Genomic DNA, 19696 nt, shown 5'->3' with positions numbered 1-19696 from the left:
TAGGGCTGCTGCTTTATAGAGGGTAAGGGTCTTACGTGATTTGTTTTTGATTGATCTCAGCTATCTGGGCAGCGTTGTGACCCGGTCCCCTACGCCGCAATAGGTAAGGGTCGGACCCATGTCTGAGAGGGAGGGGTCAGCAGGGGGAGGGCTCTAATCACTCTCTCCTTTAAAGGGGAATCGCTTTGGGTTGTGCCTCTGTGCTGGATTCAAGTGAAGTACAACTAATGGTAAAAATTACTGCAGGACACATTTGTCAATACTCTTCCCAGGCACAGTAAGCCTGCTGCGGCATAGGCTGCAGTTTTTAGGCTTGTGAGCAAGCACGAGGAGCGGTTTTGGACTGTGGAGAAGCATTTTTGTCTTTGGATTGTATTTTGAATACAGACATGTTTCCCTGCAACCAAAACAAATAAGCCTTGAATCAATAGAGGACGCACATGACTGATAGACTGGAGTATTCCCCTTTAAAGTTTTGTTCCATGTGCAAAATGCCATGCATGCATTCTCTAAACTTCTCTCTACGACCAAACAAATAACAACAATTCTCAAACTAAATTCTTTGTCACATTTGTTGTCCTAAGTGCTTTCGTTTTTCTGTCATGTGACTGTTTTTTAATGGCCATTTCCTCTTCCTGTCATGTGACTTGTTCTTTAACGGCCATTTCCTCTTCCTGCCATCTCCTCCCGTCAGCATGGTGAAGCCTCTGTACGCAGTGTTCATGTTTATGAAAGTGTGCTGTACAGTGTTCATGTCTATGGAAATGTACTTAGTTTAACACACTGTGGCCCCAGCACACAGTGTATGTGATAATGAAATTGTTCTCTATCTGTCCAGGACTGTTTCAAACATTTGTCTCCCCCTCTCTGCTAATGGCTCTCACTCTCTCTCTCCACAGTGACAAATGAAGGACAAGCATCTCTAAAGTTTTGTGTTCCCTATGCCTTTTGAAACAATCTATTTTTCGCCCAACAACTTGACTTAATTTGACATTAAGTCAAGTTTTGAAGCTGTTTGTTTTTCAGTTAATTGAAGTGCTAAGACATTAAGCCGACACTGAGACTCTGAACTTTAGAGTTTGTGAGGATAATCAAATTTCATTTAATTGCATCTTTCTATGAGAGATGACCAACAAAACCAGAGTATTCTGTGTGAGGTAAACTGGTATTCTATGACAAAGACCTTACCTTGATGTCATTTTTTAACATTGATTGTTATGATTTAACTTGCATGTATCACTCATGAAATGAAAATAGTTCATAGAACAGTATTTATAAAACACATCTGAGCACACTTCATATTACGACTTATCTCTTTTGCTCTACTGTTAAGTAAACAGAGTGATGTTGGAAGATATTTCAAAAGTACATTTAGGCTTGATTGATACGGGAACAGTCATTTTAAAGTTCCTGAAATTATTTTCATTTTATGAGTTGTATACAGCAAAGAGAACAATATATTGTCCGCATTTCTGAAGCAGTCACTTTTTAAAGACCCCCAATTAGTGAGCATAGCAATTTCAATAATTGTCTAAACCGTTATTCCAAGACTACAAGTCCCTTATTTAAAATTACAACATGGGACCAAAGATAAGTACATTTGTAGCACTTTACCTTTTAGGAGTAATGTGTGGTATACAATTATGTTATCCCAATAAATCCTGGACTGGGTCTTTAATGTAATGATTGTTTCAGACATAATAAATTCACCATCTCTACATTATGTCAATTTCTCTTTCTTTCTTTCTCTCACTTTCTCATTTCTGTCTCATCCTTCTTTCTTTAAATCTAACTTTGATCATCCATCATTGCAGATAGAAAGTGGACATTCATCATCTTAGTTAAAGGGCTCTCAGTAGATGTACAAGAGCTCATCGAACCATAACCATAATGAAAATAGCTATGCAAAGTGTATTTCTGCTGTTAACATGTGGACGGGCCCGCACATGACTGTTGGATTAACGTAGCAACGTGTGCTGTGCTGTCTCTCTTCTTCTCAGAGAACTTCTAGGGGTGTCTAGTGATCCTGCCGGGTCTGAGAGCTTACCAGCACTGCTACACCACTGTATTACAAAAGCCAAGGGAGGGGCTGCCAACAACAATAACAACACAACCTCCGTAAGAAGAACAGGTTCGTCTGACGCTTAGAAAAAGTGTCTCTGAAGCACTTTTAGGGCTCTTTTTCCTGTCACATTTTACTCACTGCAAGCTCTTTTTTCACTGCACCATAAGTCCTTCACCTCTATGAAAATAACCATGGCTATAAAGACTCTTCAAAAATTGTAACAACACAGGCATAATGATAATTACAATATTTTTGTAAAACATTTTTAAGTTTGGAACTTTAAAGAAAATTGAATTTCTTTAATTTCTTTACCAAAGAAAATAATACAATTTGAATTATTTACAATATAAAACATTTTCCAAGTACCTGCGAGTCTTACCAATATTGGTATAAAACATGGCATCTCCAATTGCAATACAAATTGACAATAAGTCCTCCAACTCATACGACCAAATAGGTTGATTGTTCAAGCCCTTATTACGACCAAATATCAATCAATAGGATACGGCTGTAATAGGCATAAGGCCTTTTAGTCGCTCATAAATAAATAAGTAGATCACTGATTCTTTATTTACTATGGATGCTGGCAACAGTCACATAGTCCAAAGTGAAGGTGATGTTTGACCAGTAATGGTCGAGGCGGGACTTAATAATAATAATAATTCCTTACATTTATTATAGCGCTTTTCCAGATGCTCAAAGCGCTTTACAAATACACATTACACATATCATACATGCAATGGTCATGTACTGTGGACAATACACACAGGAGCAAGTTCAGGTGAAGTGTTTTGCCCAAGGACACAACGGCTTTACAGATGCAGCAGCGGCGGGTTTCACCCCTTGATCTGATGATCATTGCACAGTGCACTGCGCCACACCATCCATCTTCACGCCTCAAAGTCATCGAGGCGCTTTTAGTACACATTAGTATCATACATGTACTGTGGACAATACCCACAGGAGCAAATCCGGGTGAAGTGTCTTGCCCAAGGACACAACGGCCTGACGCAGTGGCGGCAGGAGCAGGTTTCGAACTGGAGTTCCCCAGCACCCCCCTTGATCTGATGATCAGATGCACGGACCACTGCGCCACCCGCCCCAACTTGAGACAGTTAACCGTCTTGGATATGACAACGCTTTCTGGCAGATCATTCCCCAAGTCAACCACACGCAGGCTGAAAAGGTTGCGGCGGATAGCCAGTCTTGAGTACTGTTTCTTCAACTTGAGGCAGTGTCCACGAGTCCTGGTGTTATAATCCCGTTGTAGTGGGCATGATGTTTTGTAGATGTTGTGGAGATATTTGAAAACTTCGATCATATCTCCCCTCGCCCTTCTATAATACATACTCAGGATTTTAAGACTTTGCAGTCGTTCTTGATATGGTAGGTCCTTTAGTTCTGGAACCAGCTTTGTTGTTCTCGATGAGCTCAGCATCCTTTTTGTACATGGGGGATCAAGCGACATTCCCATACTCGAGGAGTGGCCGTACAAGAGAGATGTATAAACCACGTCAGAGTCCAAATAAGTGTATGATCTGCGGATAATTTCTAGGATACCATTCGCTTTGTTACTTGCCCGACGGATATGGTCACTAAATGTCAGGGTATTATCAACATTCACACCAAGGTCCTTTTCATTCTGAGTCCCGGATAGGTTTATAGTGTTTGAATTATCACCCATATTATACTATTTTTGATTCAGAAAACCTAAGTGCATTACTTTGCACTTTGCTGCATTGAATTTGAGCTGCCAACACTCGGACCATCATTGCATTTCTCTGAGATCTGACTGGAGTTTTTCTTCATCGTCTTTACACTTAATTTCCTTGAAGACTTTAGTATCATCTGCAAACATCTGGACCATGGAGCTCACATTATCGGGTAGGTCGTTGATATAGAGGACAAACAGTGCAGGACCCAGGACACTACCTTGTGGAATTCCACCGTTTCCCGTTAACAAAGACTCTCTGTCGCCTGTTTTTGCGAAAGTCTGAGATCCAGGTGAGTATGTCTCCATGGATACCATACCCATAGAGCTTCTTCAGTAATCTTTTGTGAGGTACAGTATCAAATGCTTTCTGGAAATCCAAATAAATGGCATTGAGACTTCCTCTCTGGTCCAGGGTACGAGACCATATGTCAAGGCAGGCCAGGAGTTGGTTTGAACAGGATCTGCCCTGGACGAAGCCATGTTGGCGGTCTGATAATAGGTTGTTTGAGTCAAGATGTTCTATGACAGCATCACGCACCAATGATTCAAGGAGTTTGCATACTACTGCTGTAAGGCTGACAGGCCTATAGTTTCCAGGATTGCTTCGGTCACCTTTTTTGAATATAGGAGTCACATGACCATTCTTCCAAGGCTGTGGTACCACACCTTCATCAAGCGATTTTTTTAAATATAGTAAATAAGGGTTTATCTAGTTCGTCACACAGTTCTTTGAGAATCCTGGGATAGATGCCATCCAGTCCTGATGCTTTTGAGGCATCTACGTTCGTTTTGTATGGATGTCCTTTGATGTGAAGTCCAATTTATTGAGTGTAGTATTAAATGGTCTGTCCTGGAAGTCTGGTATTGATGAGGTATCCTCCTTTGTGAATACACTAGCAAAGAAGGAATTTAGTGTATTGGCTTTATCCTTGTCATTTTGAGCCAGACTGCCATTAGCCTTTTCCAGATCTCTGACTGTGGCATTGACTTTTAGGTTGCTTCTGGCATATTTATAAAAAGCTTTCGGATTGTCTTTGGCTTCCTTTGCAATTTTTATTTCATGCTCTCTTTTAGCTTTCCGACACTCCCATTTAACTTGGTTGCACAATTTTGCATAGGAACAACGGTCACTCTCTGTACCAGATAACCTTTGTAAGGTGTAAGCTGCACTTTTTGATTCTATCATTTATCCATTCCGGAGTAGAGCGATTTTTCTTATTTTTTCCCGATGACATAGGGATGTGCCTCTTGCAACTTGTTAGGACTTTTTCTTCCATGGCCTCCCACTGTGCTGAAGCTGACTTGTTTTCAAATGTCTGTGCCCAGTCTGTCCCAATAATTTCCTGTTTCAGGCCTTCATAATTTCCTTTATCAAGGATGAACTTGCGGTTTGGATTATCGCATATCTCATGGTAGCATAGAAATTTGAAAGACAGGCAGTCATGGTGACTTTTTCCTAGTGGTGCTTCATGGCTTAGATCCTCAACCATTCCCTCCTCATTTGTGATAATTAGGTCAAGCACGTGTGGGGTTTGGTTTCCTCTTGCATGAGTTGGTTTTGTTACATGTTGAAATACGTAGCAGTCTCTCTGGTGCCCGTATGGGTTGTCAACTAATTTCAGGATAGTTAAAGTCTCCCATAATAAAAACGTGGCTGCGGTTTAGTGAGGAAGCTTCTTCAACTAAACTTCTAGTTTCAAAGTTGCCGATATTTTTGACAGTTTGGTGACATCCAACCAGAAGACGGTCCGTATTGCGGAGTTGTATTTCACAGCACACAGATTCTGTAGATGTACAGCCCTTCAAGTTCTTAGGTACTGCTCTGAGGTAGGATTTAGTGTAGATACAGACACCTCTTCTACCCTCATCTAGATTGCTGAAAATGTCATATCCACTGATGTTCAATACACATAACTGGATTGGTACTTGTGGGTTTTTTGGAAGTGCTTCACTAATAGCTATAATATCTGGGTCATATTTATCAATGTTTGCTACGAGTTCATTTTTCTTATTCATAACATAATCTGCATTAGTGTAAAGACATTGAAGGCCCTTAGAAAGTCCTCTACTACTCTGAGTTGTCATTATTTATGTATTTGTGGGTTCTGTCTTGTTTGAATTTGGTTTGATTTTTTGCCAAACAACTTTCATGTCCCACACTGGTCCTTGTATTTTGAACCGCCACATGTTCGTTCCGTCCTCTTCCATTTCGATTTTTGCTTTCTTGACAAGGTCGTTCCTCTGTTCCCGTTCTTCTTTGGAGAGGTTGTTTGCCACACTTATTGACTTGAACTTTGCTGATGCGTTCTTCAATTTGTGGAGACTTGACATTATTTTTCGTTTCTCGAAAGTGGAATTTGTGGTAATCAGCATTGGTCTGTTTTTTTCCGGTTCTCGAGTCCCGAGGCATATCACCTTTGATGCCAAAACCCCTTCGATTCCCAACTCGTTTTTTATCAGATCGTTTATCGTATCTTCATCTTGCCGTTTCCTGGCATCTATATTTTCGTCCTCACTTTCTTGTAATCTGTGTATAACAATGTTTTTCTCTCTGCTTTCTTCTGACTGTTGTTCTCTCGTAAACTCCCTGATTGACAATTTGACTAGTATCTTATTGTGTATTGTTTTCTTCCTGACAACATCTGACCACGTAGGTGAAGTATCATCCTCAGTTACAGAGTCACTGTCTCCCTTCTTAGGTGGGCACACCGGTATGTCTTGGGAGATGAGCTGTGCGATAAGCTCTCTGGTGTAGTTTTGTTGTTTCTCTCCTTGCTTAATTATCATCTCCTCTAGTGCGTCCAATCGTTTTACTAATTCAGGTGATGAAATTGTTTCTTGTTGTTTATTGTTATCCAACAGTTCCTCTGATTTTGAATCCTTCAGAGCCTTGCGGGTTTTATCCTGGTATTGCTTACTACACAGCCACATCAAGTCATCAGGCTGTGTGACTGCATACTGTGCATTTAGTTTCAGACATTTTGCACATGTGTGTTTATTGCAATTTTCACATTAGTATCTTTGTGCTGACCTCACTGAATATGACTTGGCAGATATTACATACCCAGGAGTCTTCATCTGCTGTTTTATTGACATTTGTTACATCGTTACCTCTCTTTTTTATTGTCAGGTGGCTCATTTTCGGAAAGCTGTATAGCTGTTTGACTTACGAGCCTCATCTTCCCTTTATCTTCTTCATTCTCTTGCTCGTCTTTCTTCTGTTTTGGATTATTTCCCGGCATGTTTTGTTGTTGTTGTCACTAGAGATTTGTCTGATTGTTGGCTCTTCCCGGAGCTGACAATCGGACAGCTGTTAGCTCCGTTAGCAGCTAGCTCTCCTCAACCCACTCACCGGGAAACTGATGCAAATGTATCTCCACTCTCACACTTGTCTGAGTCTGTGGCAGTATATTTTAGTGGCTGCAGGGACAGCGATGTAAACTCCTTGTCTTTTCTCCGGTAAACTCCTTGTCTTTTCTCCGGTAAACTCCTTGTCTCCTAAGTTTTCATAATAAAACCGTATTCCCCTCACTGCCAAATGATTTCACAATGATATTTGCAGTACTCATCCACTAAAACAAATCAGTTTATCCTTGTTAATTACACAACATGAATTGGTTTAAATTGTGTACACCGCTTTTGTGTTTTTCCCATAGGCTTTTCCCTCTCGATTCTGAGAGACACATTTCTTTTTTTCAGAGGCTTTTTTCAGAGGTTTTCATCTACCTATATAATCCTCAGCTACCGTTCAAGCTTGGTGATTGGATGTTTTAGCCGCAATGCACGTTCGGATATGGTGTTTATGCGACATGAAATCCAAAAACATTTATAGAAAAAAATAATAATACTTTATTCCGAGTGTGCTTGCTTTTCTCTTTTAAAGTCATCACATAACGGCATTGTAATACACGGTTCGGCTGCAAAAAATATTACATATCTGCCGTAGTTCTTTATTTATAGAGCCCTGATTAGAAGACCTTTGGACAAACTGGAAGAAATGCCGCCAAAACTGAATACGTGAGGTGGATCATAAATATATCAGCAATTAAACAACATCTTCCATTTCTTTTCACACAATACGTCTCCTTGCAGTATCAATACTAATTCGGCTGACTTTTATATTTGATCCAATTGGTAGATAGGTTATATTTACCCCATAACGGTGCGCAGCTAATAGAAAGGGACTTGTAGTTTTTAAAGATATTACTGATTTTCTTTGAATATAAGAATGTAAATACTGGGTTGAGAGAATAGTCAGGGGTTTTGGGTGATGGGAGACACATCTATGGAATCACAATTGCAATAGCTTACCATTAAATGACGGATATACCTTTCTGTCTGTGATGTTACACTATATATATCATATATAATATATATATATATATATATATTAGTGCTGTAAAAATTATCGCGTTAACGGCGGTAATTAATTTTTTGAATTAATTGCGTTAAAATATTGAACGCCTTTAACGCATGTGCCGAATGGCCCGCCCCATACCTGCCACCAGTGGCAGCGCCAGGGTATGGCTGGGGTAGGCTACACCCATACCAAGAAATGGCTTAGCCCCACCATGAAAAATGATGTTAAAGTAAGCAAAATAAAGTCTGCCAACTTGCGCGGAGTAAATTGCACAGACAGCAGTTAGTAAGATTGATTTCAGTAGCCACGGTTTTGAAAACTTTTGTCACGTAGTGATCGTCTTCTCAATACAACATCTTTGATAACGGCGTGGTGTTGTTGCAGCAAGTCCCGACGGAGAATACTTTTGCTGTAGTACAGGTAACACATAACTGGTACGCAGGTTATGTGCGCAATCTGAAATGCGTACCGTCACTTGTGTCACAAAGTGCATTTGCGTACCGACGTACTTGTGAAGCTTTTCCAGAAGGCGGTTAGATCACCGGACGACAGAGTCGGTCTCCGTGTGCACAGACAGGGCTGCTGTTAACGTCGGTCTGTACAACGGACTTGTGCCAAAACTACGCCAACCGGTTGCGGAGGGAGACTGCGCTAAAACAGCTGATCACAACATTCACACTCTGTGGTCACGAAGTACTCCACTAGCCGCCGCCGCCGCCCCCCTCTGTCGACTTTCCTGAAGTACTCCCCCGTTGATAGAAATCAACACGTAATGAATTAAGACCCCACGGTTTGATGATTGATAGGTGTGTGGGTTGTCTTTCATTTTGACATGCAGAAAAATGTTATAATAAACATAGATACTGTATGTTAAATGGATATATCCACCTTCTTTCATTTATCTTTCCATTCCCAACAATATAGCTACATAAAGAAATGGAATATTTTGGACATAGTTCGAATGGTGATTAATCATGATTAATTCATTTTTAAGCTGTGATTAATCTGATTACAATTTTTAATTGTTTGACAGCCCTAATATATATATGATATATTTAAGCAATAGCTCACGACAGGCCGTGGTATATGCTCAGTATATCACAGCTAAGGGGCGTGGTTCGGCCCGACGCGAAGAAAGCCCTGAAAGTACACCCCCTTAACTGCAGGCAGTTTGCTTAATAAATATATATATATACATTATCAGCTATAATATTTCCTTCTATAGAACTACAATATGTGAAATATTATAGCAATATAATAATATAATATAAAACTACACATCTTCAGATGTTATACATACATAAGTGTCCTACATTAATAATACAAAGTTATTATGGCATTGTATGCTGTGTGTTATTTGTAACATAAGAAACTACCTTTCCAACTCCTCATGCAGTTGACTGTTACAGGTCTATACAGGTTCATGGTACAATGCATAAGCATCAAATCGAGAGACTGAAACTGTATTTTCCTTTTTTAATTTCACAATAAAGTTAATAGTAATTGTTTGATATTATTATGTTTTATTAACTAGATCACTGGTTTTTTAACCCGCACCACCTAGTGGTTAAAGTTAAAGCACGTTATTGAATTTTGTTGTTGAATATGTTATATTTTATGAACACATTTAAATATTAAGAGTAGCCTGCATACAACATAGGGGGAAAGTAGAAGGTCAATGATAGAAATATAGAATAGAAAATATCAAGAAGATACTGTAGTGATTTCTACAATAAAACAGCTAGTGGAGGACGTCCAAAGATATTAATAGGAGGATGTGGAAAACAGACAAACTAATAAAGAATTCTTTACGTTTTGGTCTTTTTTTGAATAAGAACAAAACTGTGGGGGTATCAACAGATAAATATTAAGTCTGACAAAGTACTTAATGTCTAATATATTGCATAGTTTATTTTGGCACTTGACAATCACCTTCCCTGAATTTGACTCAGGTGTAACTAAAGTCTGATTTAAGGGTTGTATATATTTCACATCATTAATCAGAATCTACAAAGTAACTAAAATAAATGTAGTGGAGTACAAATACCAGGTTAACCTCTGAATTGTAGTGGAGTAGAACAAAGTAGGACATGCTGCTGTAACAAAAACATTTCCCAACTTGGGATCAATAAAGTATATCTTATCTTATCCTATCTTAAGATGATTGATGGCTATGCCATATTTGCAAAATTTGCCTCTGAACCTTGACAAGTGCATGTTTCAGGCTCATCAATGAACAACAGGAGGGGTCACAGACATAAGACCAGCTGTTAAAGCTCTTCTGACCTTAGCTGTCATATTAATGCTGCCCATTATGGACACAAGCAATTTTCACCCATTTATTAATTATATGGTTTTAAATTTGATAACACCAATGTGTTTCGTACCCCCTAAACCTCCAGGGATGTACACAGTTTAATACGGGCAACTTCTAATTATGGGAAATACGAAAGGTCTTTTAAAACTACAACTCCCAGTAGAGACGTGCCATAGAACATGTTGCGAAACACAATAGCCAGCATGTGTAGTTCTGGGGGGGGGGAGCTGGGCTGGACCTGTTCGAGTCCAGTTTTGGATAGTCTGCCGTGGTTACATTCCATTTCATAGAGCTGTTTGACGCTCGGTGTAACCTTGTCGCACTGCCACTCCAACATCCAATCACAGAGTTTGAGGACTAATCACAGGGTTTGTAAAGGAAAGCGGATGTTGTAGTCCCAAACGATAGCTGAGGATTCTGAGTAGTGTAGGCCTACTGTCTTCGGAACCTATTTGTTTTTCCGAATCGAAGGTTAAAAACACAAAAGCATTGTACACAATTTAAACCAATCAATATTGTGTAATTAACAAGGATAAACTGATGTTTTTTAGTGGATGAGTAATGCAGATATCACTGTGTGATCATTTGACAGTGAGGGGAATACTTCCGGTTTTATTATGAAAACTTTGAGTATAAGTATATAAATACTGTTTTCACCCCGTGAGGGTTGACCCTAACTTTACATGGACGCTGCGTAAAGACGTAGTACACGTTCTCCTGGCGAGACCTCAAATCATCTTCGTAATATAAACTATAGATCCTACACATCCACTGGACGTGGATTCTGAATGTACAATATACACTTCTCGCTAGAAATCTAATCAAAAAGCATTTTAACGGCCAAATCCTACAATTTAGGATTTTTCAGAGAGGGTTATTTGTGAATAAACAACCCTCCGGAGCGTTTGCAATCAACGGGAGCATGTTGTTTCTTACACGACCACTAGAGGTGCTACACTTTAAAACTTGACTATGCTCAACTAAGCTGCTGAACAATCGACCTATTTGGTAGTTTTTTGTAGGAGGACAGGCTGCAAATTGAACTCTAAATGTTTTTGTAACCTCTGACCTACAATCTCTCTTGTCCTTTCCTCTCGGCTCTGTTTAAACAGTGTAAAGTTTCATTGAGTTTTTGTCACATGACAGTCAGTGTCTAGTCTACCTAAAGACTCAATATGTGCTCAGGGGTGCAGCATATTTGTTTTTTACAGGATCTGGTTAGAACTTTAATTGTGACATGTAAAATAAATAGATTTTGCTGAAATATCACAACGTTAAGCTTGGATTGGTTGCTTTAATCACATAATGTGTTCAAGGGCCGCTGGAAACTTGAAAATCCAACAATATTGTTTCACGAGTTTAGAGCAGAGCAGACCCAGATGCAGACTGACTGGTAACACAATACCTGTGGTGGATGGTGTGTTACTCCTTTGCTTCTCTCTGCCCCCCTTTTCAGGTGTGTGTCCCTCTCAGACCCAGCAGCAATCTCAGACCCCCCAAGAGGGAGAGGATCTCCACAGAAAGAGGAAAAGGCAAAACAAGAAGAACCCCTATGTCTATTTGACCTCCTTCCTGCACCGCAGGCAGTCTGAGGAGGACCAGACAGGCATACTGGCCAGTGCAGACTCCGAGGGCCCAAATTACGGCACTCTACGCTGACCTGTGTGCCCCCAAGCCATTGGACTAGACTGAACCCACCTCAGCCCTCCCTGCTCCACCCCGGGCTCTAGCTAACACATTTCTTATACACTCTAAAAGTTCATCAGGGCTGGGCAGCGAGAAACATCCAGCTGAAAACTCCGGGGGTTGAAAATCTCATTTGAAGTCAAGAACAATGGCTTTTCTGACTTGGCACCACCACTTGTCTCTGAGGAATTTCACTTGAAAACATTTCAAACATATATAATGTATATAAATAGTAAAAACAAGGGAATTAAGCTTCCTTCTACAGTAATAAAAATGTGTTGGTTGAGTATGTCACAACACGTAAAAGATTTTTCACTCACTGGTCATTGATAGGTCATATCTTTAGGTTTTCCAGTGATACAGTATACTGTGAAACCTGGTGCGTCCTCGGACATGGACATGGGTCTACCTTTCCTACAATACAAATAGCGTCAATATTAAAACACAGGGTTCTTACCACAAAATATACCTCAGAGTAAACGCAGAGTTGCTGTAAATCTTTGGGTATACTGTAAGTACTTGACCTTTTTACATATGTTGATTAAAAGGTTTATATCACACGCCACACTCATTCAGACAGATAATATGGCCTAACTTGATCTAATTTAGCTTTTTACTATCGATAATAGCTGGAATCTTGTGTTTATTTTTCATGTATGATTCAATGCCAACCATTAGAGGACTGTCTTAATTGTTGTGCTTGATGGCCGAGTGTGTTTACACTTATCATTAAAGCACCAAATTAAGAACAAGATCATAGCCTTCATGAGAGCTCTCAAAATAATTTGGGGCTTACACGATCAACAGAGGTTGGACTTTAGGTTTAGAAGAACAGGGTGATGAATTGTGAAGTGTACTGTAGTATGTATTTCATTATTAAGAAAATCATTTGTGGAACGTGGCACGTCTCTAGGTGCCTTTTTTTGCCTTTTCTCTTGTTTTTTCTAACATAAACTGCCTTTTCCTTCGCCTTCTCATATTTGTCTCTTCTGGAGGTTGGAAGTGAGAGACTTTAATAGTATGTGTGTTTTTACTTTCTCTGCCAAGGACACATTAGAGAAAATGCTACAGAGAATGCATAACTTCTTTGTTGTTTTTTACATTTATATTTTAAATGGGTACCTGCTTCAACTTTGTGTATCCAAGTAATATTACAGAACCAGATTACCCATACAAATAAAACAAAAAAATACCAATTAAAAAAAAGCTAATAAATCTAATAAATACCACTTTATGTTCAAGTACAAGAGCATTGTGCATGAGTTTTCATGCGTAACTAGTAGGATGTTAATGTTTAACGACAGCTGTTAGAGGAGAATGTGATTTATTCATGAAGCGGTTAACAAGCAATGGGAAACACTCTAACAATGGCCACCCTGACTGTTTATCTTTAACAACTGTATATTACTTGCTAGCTACTTCTCTGTATGTTTGTTAGTTTTTCGTCACTAACCGATAATGAATGTATGTTTTGCTGTACAGAAAATGAATGTCCCGATGTCACAGTACATTGAATGACCCATTACGTTGTTTATAGAGCAGCTGCCATTGGTGAGATGTCCAGTTGGAAAATTAAGTCCAAATTGTTTAACTTCTCTGTGTTATTGCTGCATAAGGTAATAACTAACAGCCCCACACAAGTCCTGAGCCAAGCTCCCTTTCTTCTGATGGCTACAAAAAACCCATTTCCTTTTTACTGCTAATGCTAGTTCAATCACTCAAAAACATATCAGCTATATTTCCATCTGCTACAAACAAATCAGAGGTTTCCGACAAATATCCACATGAATGAATCAACTCAATGTCTGCTTATTGAAATCTCTTTTGACAAGTGAGAGAGTGATGATTGCCTGAAAGTGAAAGTGCATATTCTACTTTAACAAATTGGTTTCATGTAAGATGCGAGTAAAACAAAAAAAGATCTATATTTGTTATGTACTGTACATGGTATGTATTGTATTTGTAAAGATGAATCAAACCATGTTTTACAGGAATACGTTCTTGTATGAGGATGTATGAAAAGACGGGAAGGATCCCTAGGACAAATAAATTAGATTATATATATATATATATAAAAGTATTTGCTTACAGTACGGCTTTAAGTGGATAATGTTTCTAAAACATTTTAAGGTGCCTCATTTGTCATAATTTAGCAGACATTATTTTATCTGAGAAGAAAAGAAAACCTTAATGTTAGTACCGTACGATGTATTATTGCCATAGCCCGCTGGCTGCACAAGTTAAGTAGTATTTTCTCCGATGTATAGTATGTGAATGCCCTTTGGAAAAAGCTTTAGAAGCAGACGTGTGTTGCCCTCTATAACAATATTCTTGGAACAAAGTAATACTCTTAGATTTATCCAGATCTTTCGCCTTCAGGTGTCCAAAGCAAATAAACGGAAGGAAACTTTTTTCTAGGCGTCACAGACATGCTCTCGTCATGTACAATACGTGCTGTGGAGGAAACTGTGTTTACATTAGTTTGATGAAGAAAAGTGTGTTGGGGCATAGTTGCTTTGAACATTACGACTTGGTGCTATGTTTAACTTTGTGGTGCTGTAGAATAGAGGTCTAAGGATTTTTTGTTCTGTTTCCACAAGTAGGCTCTGTGTGTTTGAGCAACTAAACTAGCTCCGGTAGACTCTATAGGTCCTTATAACAGTATCATGGTGTGATGACAGTGATAGACAATACTGGAAAAATAGTAGTATAACCTCGAGTAATAGAGACTTGTGACATTCAAATGAACTCCTGTTTTCTATTGTGTGTTTGCAATGTCTGTCTGTGCTTCCAAGGTACCCTCTCTAAAGTATATTTGTGATGATATTGACAATATTAACCAAGCCTAAAAAGAGAACCTGGTTTAAATTAGTACACAGCCAGGACACATGAGAGGGAATCTGAGAGCAATGTCAGGTCGCGAGGGGATCTTTTCTACAAACTTCCTGTAGGTCCGCCATCTTTGGTTAACAGCACTGTTTTTCAAGCACACTATCTGCAGGGGCGTAACCGTCTCATGTCATCACCACTTTTCTGACCGTAGAAATACTACTAGTACTGTACAGTATGGCCACGAGTAACCATCAGACCACATTTGTATGTAATGCTGATTCTCCTGGTTGAAAGGTGTTGGGAAAGCTCATACATCCTCTCTGTGGGTTTAAAACGAATGGATGTTGTCTTCCGGGCTCTTTTTTGCATATTCAACAGAAACATGTAGCCTACAGCGTTTAAGAGGGCTGCTTTGGACGTACTGTTAGCTCGATTTTTTTGTTTCCTTTTCGATTTTTCTGCTTACAGCTTTTAGTGCATCACTAGGTGCTGGTAGGATGATACTTAGAACCGATTTGATTTTTTATTGTATTAATCTTGCATGTAGAGACAATACAAGAAAACGCCTACTGTATTTAGCAATCATTCATGGACATCCGAGCTGGTTGTTATTGGACGGAAAATAGAAATATGTAGTATTTTCTATATTCTCTGTTTTTTCATGTGTACCAGCACTGAGAAACTAGAATGTATTATTATCGTAGGCTACAATAAGCACTACATTGTTGACTGTTTTAGCTATTGCTCATACTCAAGCAAACCAAGTAGTGCTTAAAAAGGAAAAAAATTGACTACATTTAATTTAATTTTCATCCACTGAACTCTGTGCTGTTCATCACATGTTTACATTCTGTATTATGTTGTTTTTTTTGTACATAGTTTGTCTCCATAATGGTCTTTAAGTTGTATTCAACACTGTTCATATGTAAATATTTCCCAAACATTTTTTTTATACTTTTCTCTGTTTTAAAATGATAACCTGATGTCCCTTTTTTTGTGTTCAGTTTTTAGACTTATATTTCCGTTATGTCACCACATCAGGTATAACGCTTCACTTAACTTTTTGTGAGCAATTAACTCATACTGTATGGTGCTGTACCAAAGCCTTATGTATAATATTTGTATTACTTTATCTCTTGTTTGCCACTGCTGTCCAGTGAATTCTGTAACATCTGAGATCATGTCATACTCACTCTTCATGTTCAACTGCCATGGATCTCATTTCTTTATTGAGTAAACAGAAACCTGAACGAACTATGATGTAAGAACTCTGGCCTGTAACCAACTGGCCTGGATATGACAGTCGCCATCAAAAGCCTTTGTAAGGAGAAACACACAGGCTCACTGCTAGTGGCTCATTGTGACGTAGACATGGGCCTAGCACGTGATCTATGCTCTATATATGGCATGTCTATGAGAATATGAAAACAGTGTTGTATTCATGTCACCATATCATTTCAAAATGCTTAGTCCTCCATACGAAATTTTCCTCTCAAATTTTTGTATTTTGATATAATAAAAAAATCAAAAGAGGTTTTATTTTTCCTTGTGGATTTATTTTTCCTAGACTTGAGCTCCTCTGTTCGTATCTCTCAAGAAGGTGTAGTTCATATGCTGCACACAGGGTGTAGGTGTTGGGCAGATGGAGATAGGGTGGGGATTGAGCGGTTTAATCAGGCCAGGTTTTTTTGTTCTTTAATCCTAGGACACACTAGCAGCAGCCCATGAGTTTAAGGTTTTATATCAGATTTTTATCTCAAGAAAATGTTTTTTCCTTTGATTTGTAACATGTCGGATATATGACTTTATTTAGAATGGTGCTATTGAGATCAAAGTCTATGTTTAAATGCACACAAGTTGTTAAATGATTAATATTTTGACCCCAGCTTGGCTTTCTTGGCCATTCAAACATTAAGGAATGATTTGTGTGGCGGAACAAGAAAAACAAATAACTTGAAAGAGGATGACTCCTATCAGAATGACCTTTGTGCTTACCCCCGGCAGGCACACAAACAAATGAGCAGCGATCTGCATACACCTGGAGAGCAGTTAATCCACTGCTGGGCAAACACACCAACCTTTGGAGGCGTCACCAACTCTTTTGACAAAAAAAGTCTAATTGTTTAACATTTTTCTTCAGCTATTATATAAAACGTAAACATATAGTTGTTCCTTTAAGTGATTTTGGCTTGCTCTGTAGCTCACATTTTTCTTCTCATTCAATTTGTCAGTTTATTCAGTTTTTTTCCAGAAACAACGCTTATAAAGATAATAGTTTGGCATTGAGAAATACATGTATGTGTTCTTGCCACAAAGTAATTTAAGAGGATTGATTAACTTTTGCAGCATCTTATGCTCCAGGTAGCAGCCAGTTAGCTTAGCCTAACAGACTGGCAACAGCTGGCCTGGGTCTTATTCGAGGTAACATATACAGCACATTGTAAGCTCACAAATATTACACTTTACAGTAGTTGAGCTTTAATCATAGAGCTAATACAAATATATATTTTACATATATTTCTTATAACTTCCTGTTCACTATGGAGTTGCCAGGCAACCAGTTGAGACTTGTGGAAGCTACTGCAACCTGTTGAACATAATGAATACAGTATAAAACAATACATAGGGAACATATTTATGCTTATCTTACACATTGTATTATAGATCTGAGTATAACTAAAGTAAACAAGAAATTGAGAAAAAACTGGTAATTAGTTAACTTTGAGATGCTGCTTAGCGTTCTATAATTGTAATTATATATATGTATTACTTTGGACCATGCTGTATTTACCCGTTACTTTATGTCTCTTCAATGTGTAAATAATGGCCTGCTTAAATACTTTCCACCACTGCCAAAATGTAGAACTATTGCTCTAAAAATGTTGACTGATGTTAGGTATTTGCTAGAGGAATAATATCAATAATAACAGTAGTACAATTGTCAGATATAAATCAACAGACTTAGAGATTCATCTTTTTGTTGCATCTTGCAGTTCTTGCAGGGTCAGGGATCTTAATGGTGTCCCAGTGCCTCCCCAGCAAAAATAAGTATTTGAAATCCTCTCCTTTAGTGGACGGGCACAATAAGATGATGTATATTAGGATGGTGGTTTGCAGGTTTTACTCCTCTCACTGTTACCACCCACTAGATGGTTATGTAATTCTGTACCAAGCATTACCTAACACCATACAATTTGCCAGATGGGGCTCCTCAGGCTGGTGAATATTTTCAAAAAGGATGAAGGGGGGAGGGGGGGCTGCATACTCTCACGCCTGCTGCATATTCAGGTCCTTGACATTGAAAAGGTCTGGGAACCCCTAGGGCTAAAACATCCCAGGCGCGCAAGCACGATATCAGTTGTGCGCGCTCCCGCTGGCGAGTGCAGATTCACAGAGCGAGCCAGCTCATCGGAATCACTCCCACACTGCCTCAGCCTCAGAGATGTCGCACCCGAGCACAGCTTTCACCACAGAAAACATCTACCTCCGATGATCCGCTGTAAGCCTGCGTGTGTGTCCGCGATGAGCGTTTCTGCAGTGCGATGCTGACAGCATGTTTCCTCGTCGAGAAGCTCAGCGCTGTGCAGCATAGACGAGTGGAGCAACGTGCAGGTAGGCTGTTCGATCAGGGAGTCAATACCACACACATTATTGAACCGCTGTCACTGCCCTGATGTGTCATTTTGAAACCTGATTCACGCTGTTTTACGAATCGATCAGCCGATCAATTTGGTACTGTGTGTGTGTGTGTGTGTGTGTGTGTGTGTGTGTGTGTGTGTGTGTGTGTGTGTGTGTGTGTGTGTGTGTGTGTGTGTGTGTGTGTGTGTGTGTGTGTGTGTGTGTGTGTGTGTGTGTGTGTGTGTGTGTGTGTGTGTGTGTGTGTGTGTGTGTGTGTGTGTGTGTGTGTGTGTGTGTGTGTGTGTGTGTGTGTGTGTGTGTGTGTGTGTGTGTGTGTGTGTGTGTGTGTGTGTGTGTGGAGTCCGGTGATCTGTCAGGCCCAACAGGTCATAGTACACCGGTGGTTAACTTTTTCCCCTGTAGCCCACATTGTTTGGTTGCTCTATTGAATTAGACTGTTTATTTTGAAACCCGTTTTACGATGGTTGTTTGTTGGTAGGTTAGAGGGAAAATAATAGGCACGATTTAAGTAACTTTTATCGAGAAAATAATCATACAATACCATAAGATAATGTTTTATTGTTAAATGTTTCTTGCATCACAGCAGCTTCATTTGCAGCATCAAGAAGGACACATAGGACAAGAGACAACGAGAAACACATACAGCAGATAATTCAATAAAGGAGCCTAAATATATTTTATAATATTGTATACAGTTTATAAAATAAATCATCAGTGATGTAATTAGGGAAAATACAAAGGGAATTGATAAAACGTGTAATTTCTAACAAATGATTGGGACTGAGAGAGAAGTAACAGATTAACCATTCTTTCTTTAAACATATTCTCAAAAATTCACAAGTTCCAATTTATCAGGTTTGGGGACTGGCTGCCTATTTTATGTAAAAGTAAACTGAATTTATGTTTTGGAGTGTTATTTCATCTTTTCGTCATTGGCTTTTGTCATTATTTTCTTTTGACTATTTATAGATCGAGATGATTCATGAATAAATTAGGGAAATAATACGTTTAAAGATAGTAATGCTGCCTTACACTGTATTGTGAAGCCTGTGGCTACACTGTGCCATATATGTGTGTAGGAGT

At 39.1% G+C, this 19696-nt stretch overlaps 2 protein-coding genes across 3 annotated transcripts in view; both read left to right on the top strand.

The window, feature by feature from the left end:
• igsf9ba (immunoglobulin superfamily, member 9Ba) overlaps positions 1–16463 on the top strand; it is a 77924-nt gene extending 61461 nt beyond the window's left edge. Inside the window, exons 19-20 of one of the 2 annotated variants that reach the window (XM_034097773.1) lie at positions 2001–2131; positions 11913–16463. In XM_034097773.1, the coding sequence (XP_033953664.1) occupies positions 2001–2131; positions 11913–12115 (334 nt within the window). In that variant the 3' untranslated portion in view covers positions 12116–16463. Of the gene's footprint in view, positions 1–60; positions 104–2000; positions 2132–11912 lie in introns of those variants that run through there. The other variant, XM_034097774.1, reaches the window with a different exon arrangement.
• Positions 16464–18269: 1806 nt separating this feature from the next.
• The window catches only part of arhgap32a (Rho GTPase activating protein 32a), a 28532-nt gene continuing 27105 nt past the window's right edge, over positions 18270–19696 (top strand). The window contains exon 1 of the mRNA XM_034097516.2: positions 18270–18586. Within this exon, the coding sequence (XP_033953407.1) occupies positions 18517–18586 (70 nt within the window). The 5' untranslated portion in view covers positions 18270–18516. The remainder of the gene's footprint in view (positions 18587–19696) is intronic.

Source organism: Pseudochaenichthys georgianus, chromosome 13, assembly GCF_902827115.2.
Source record: "Pseudochaenichthys georgianus chromosome 13, fPseGeo1.2, whole genome shotgun sequence".
Taxonomy (NCBI): Eukaryota; Metazoa; Chordata; class Actinopteri; order Perciformes; family Channichthyidae; genus Pseudochaenichthys; species Pseudochaenichthys georgianus.
The sequence above is the reverse complement of the archived record's forward strand: the minus strand, read 5'-3'. Positions and strand labels throughout refer to the sequence as shown.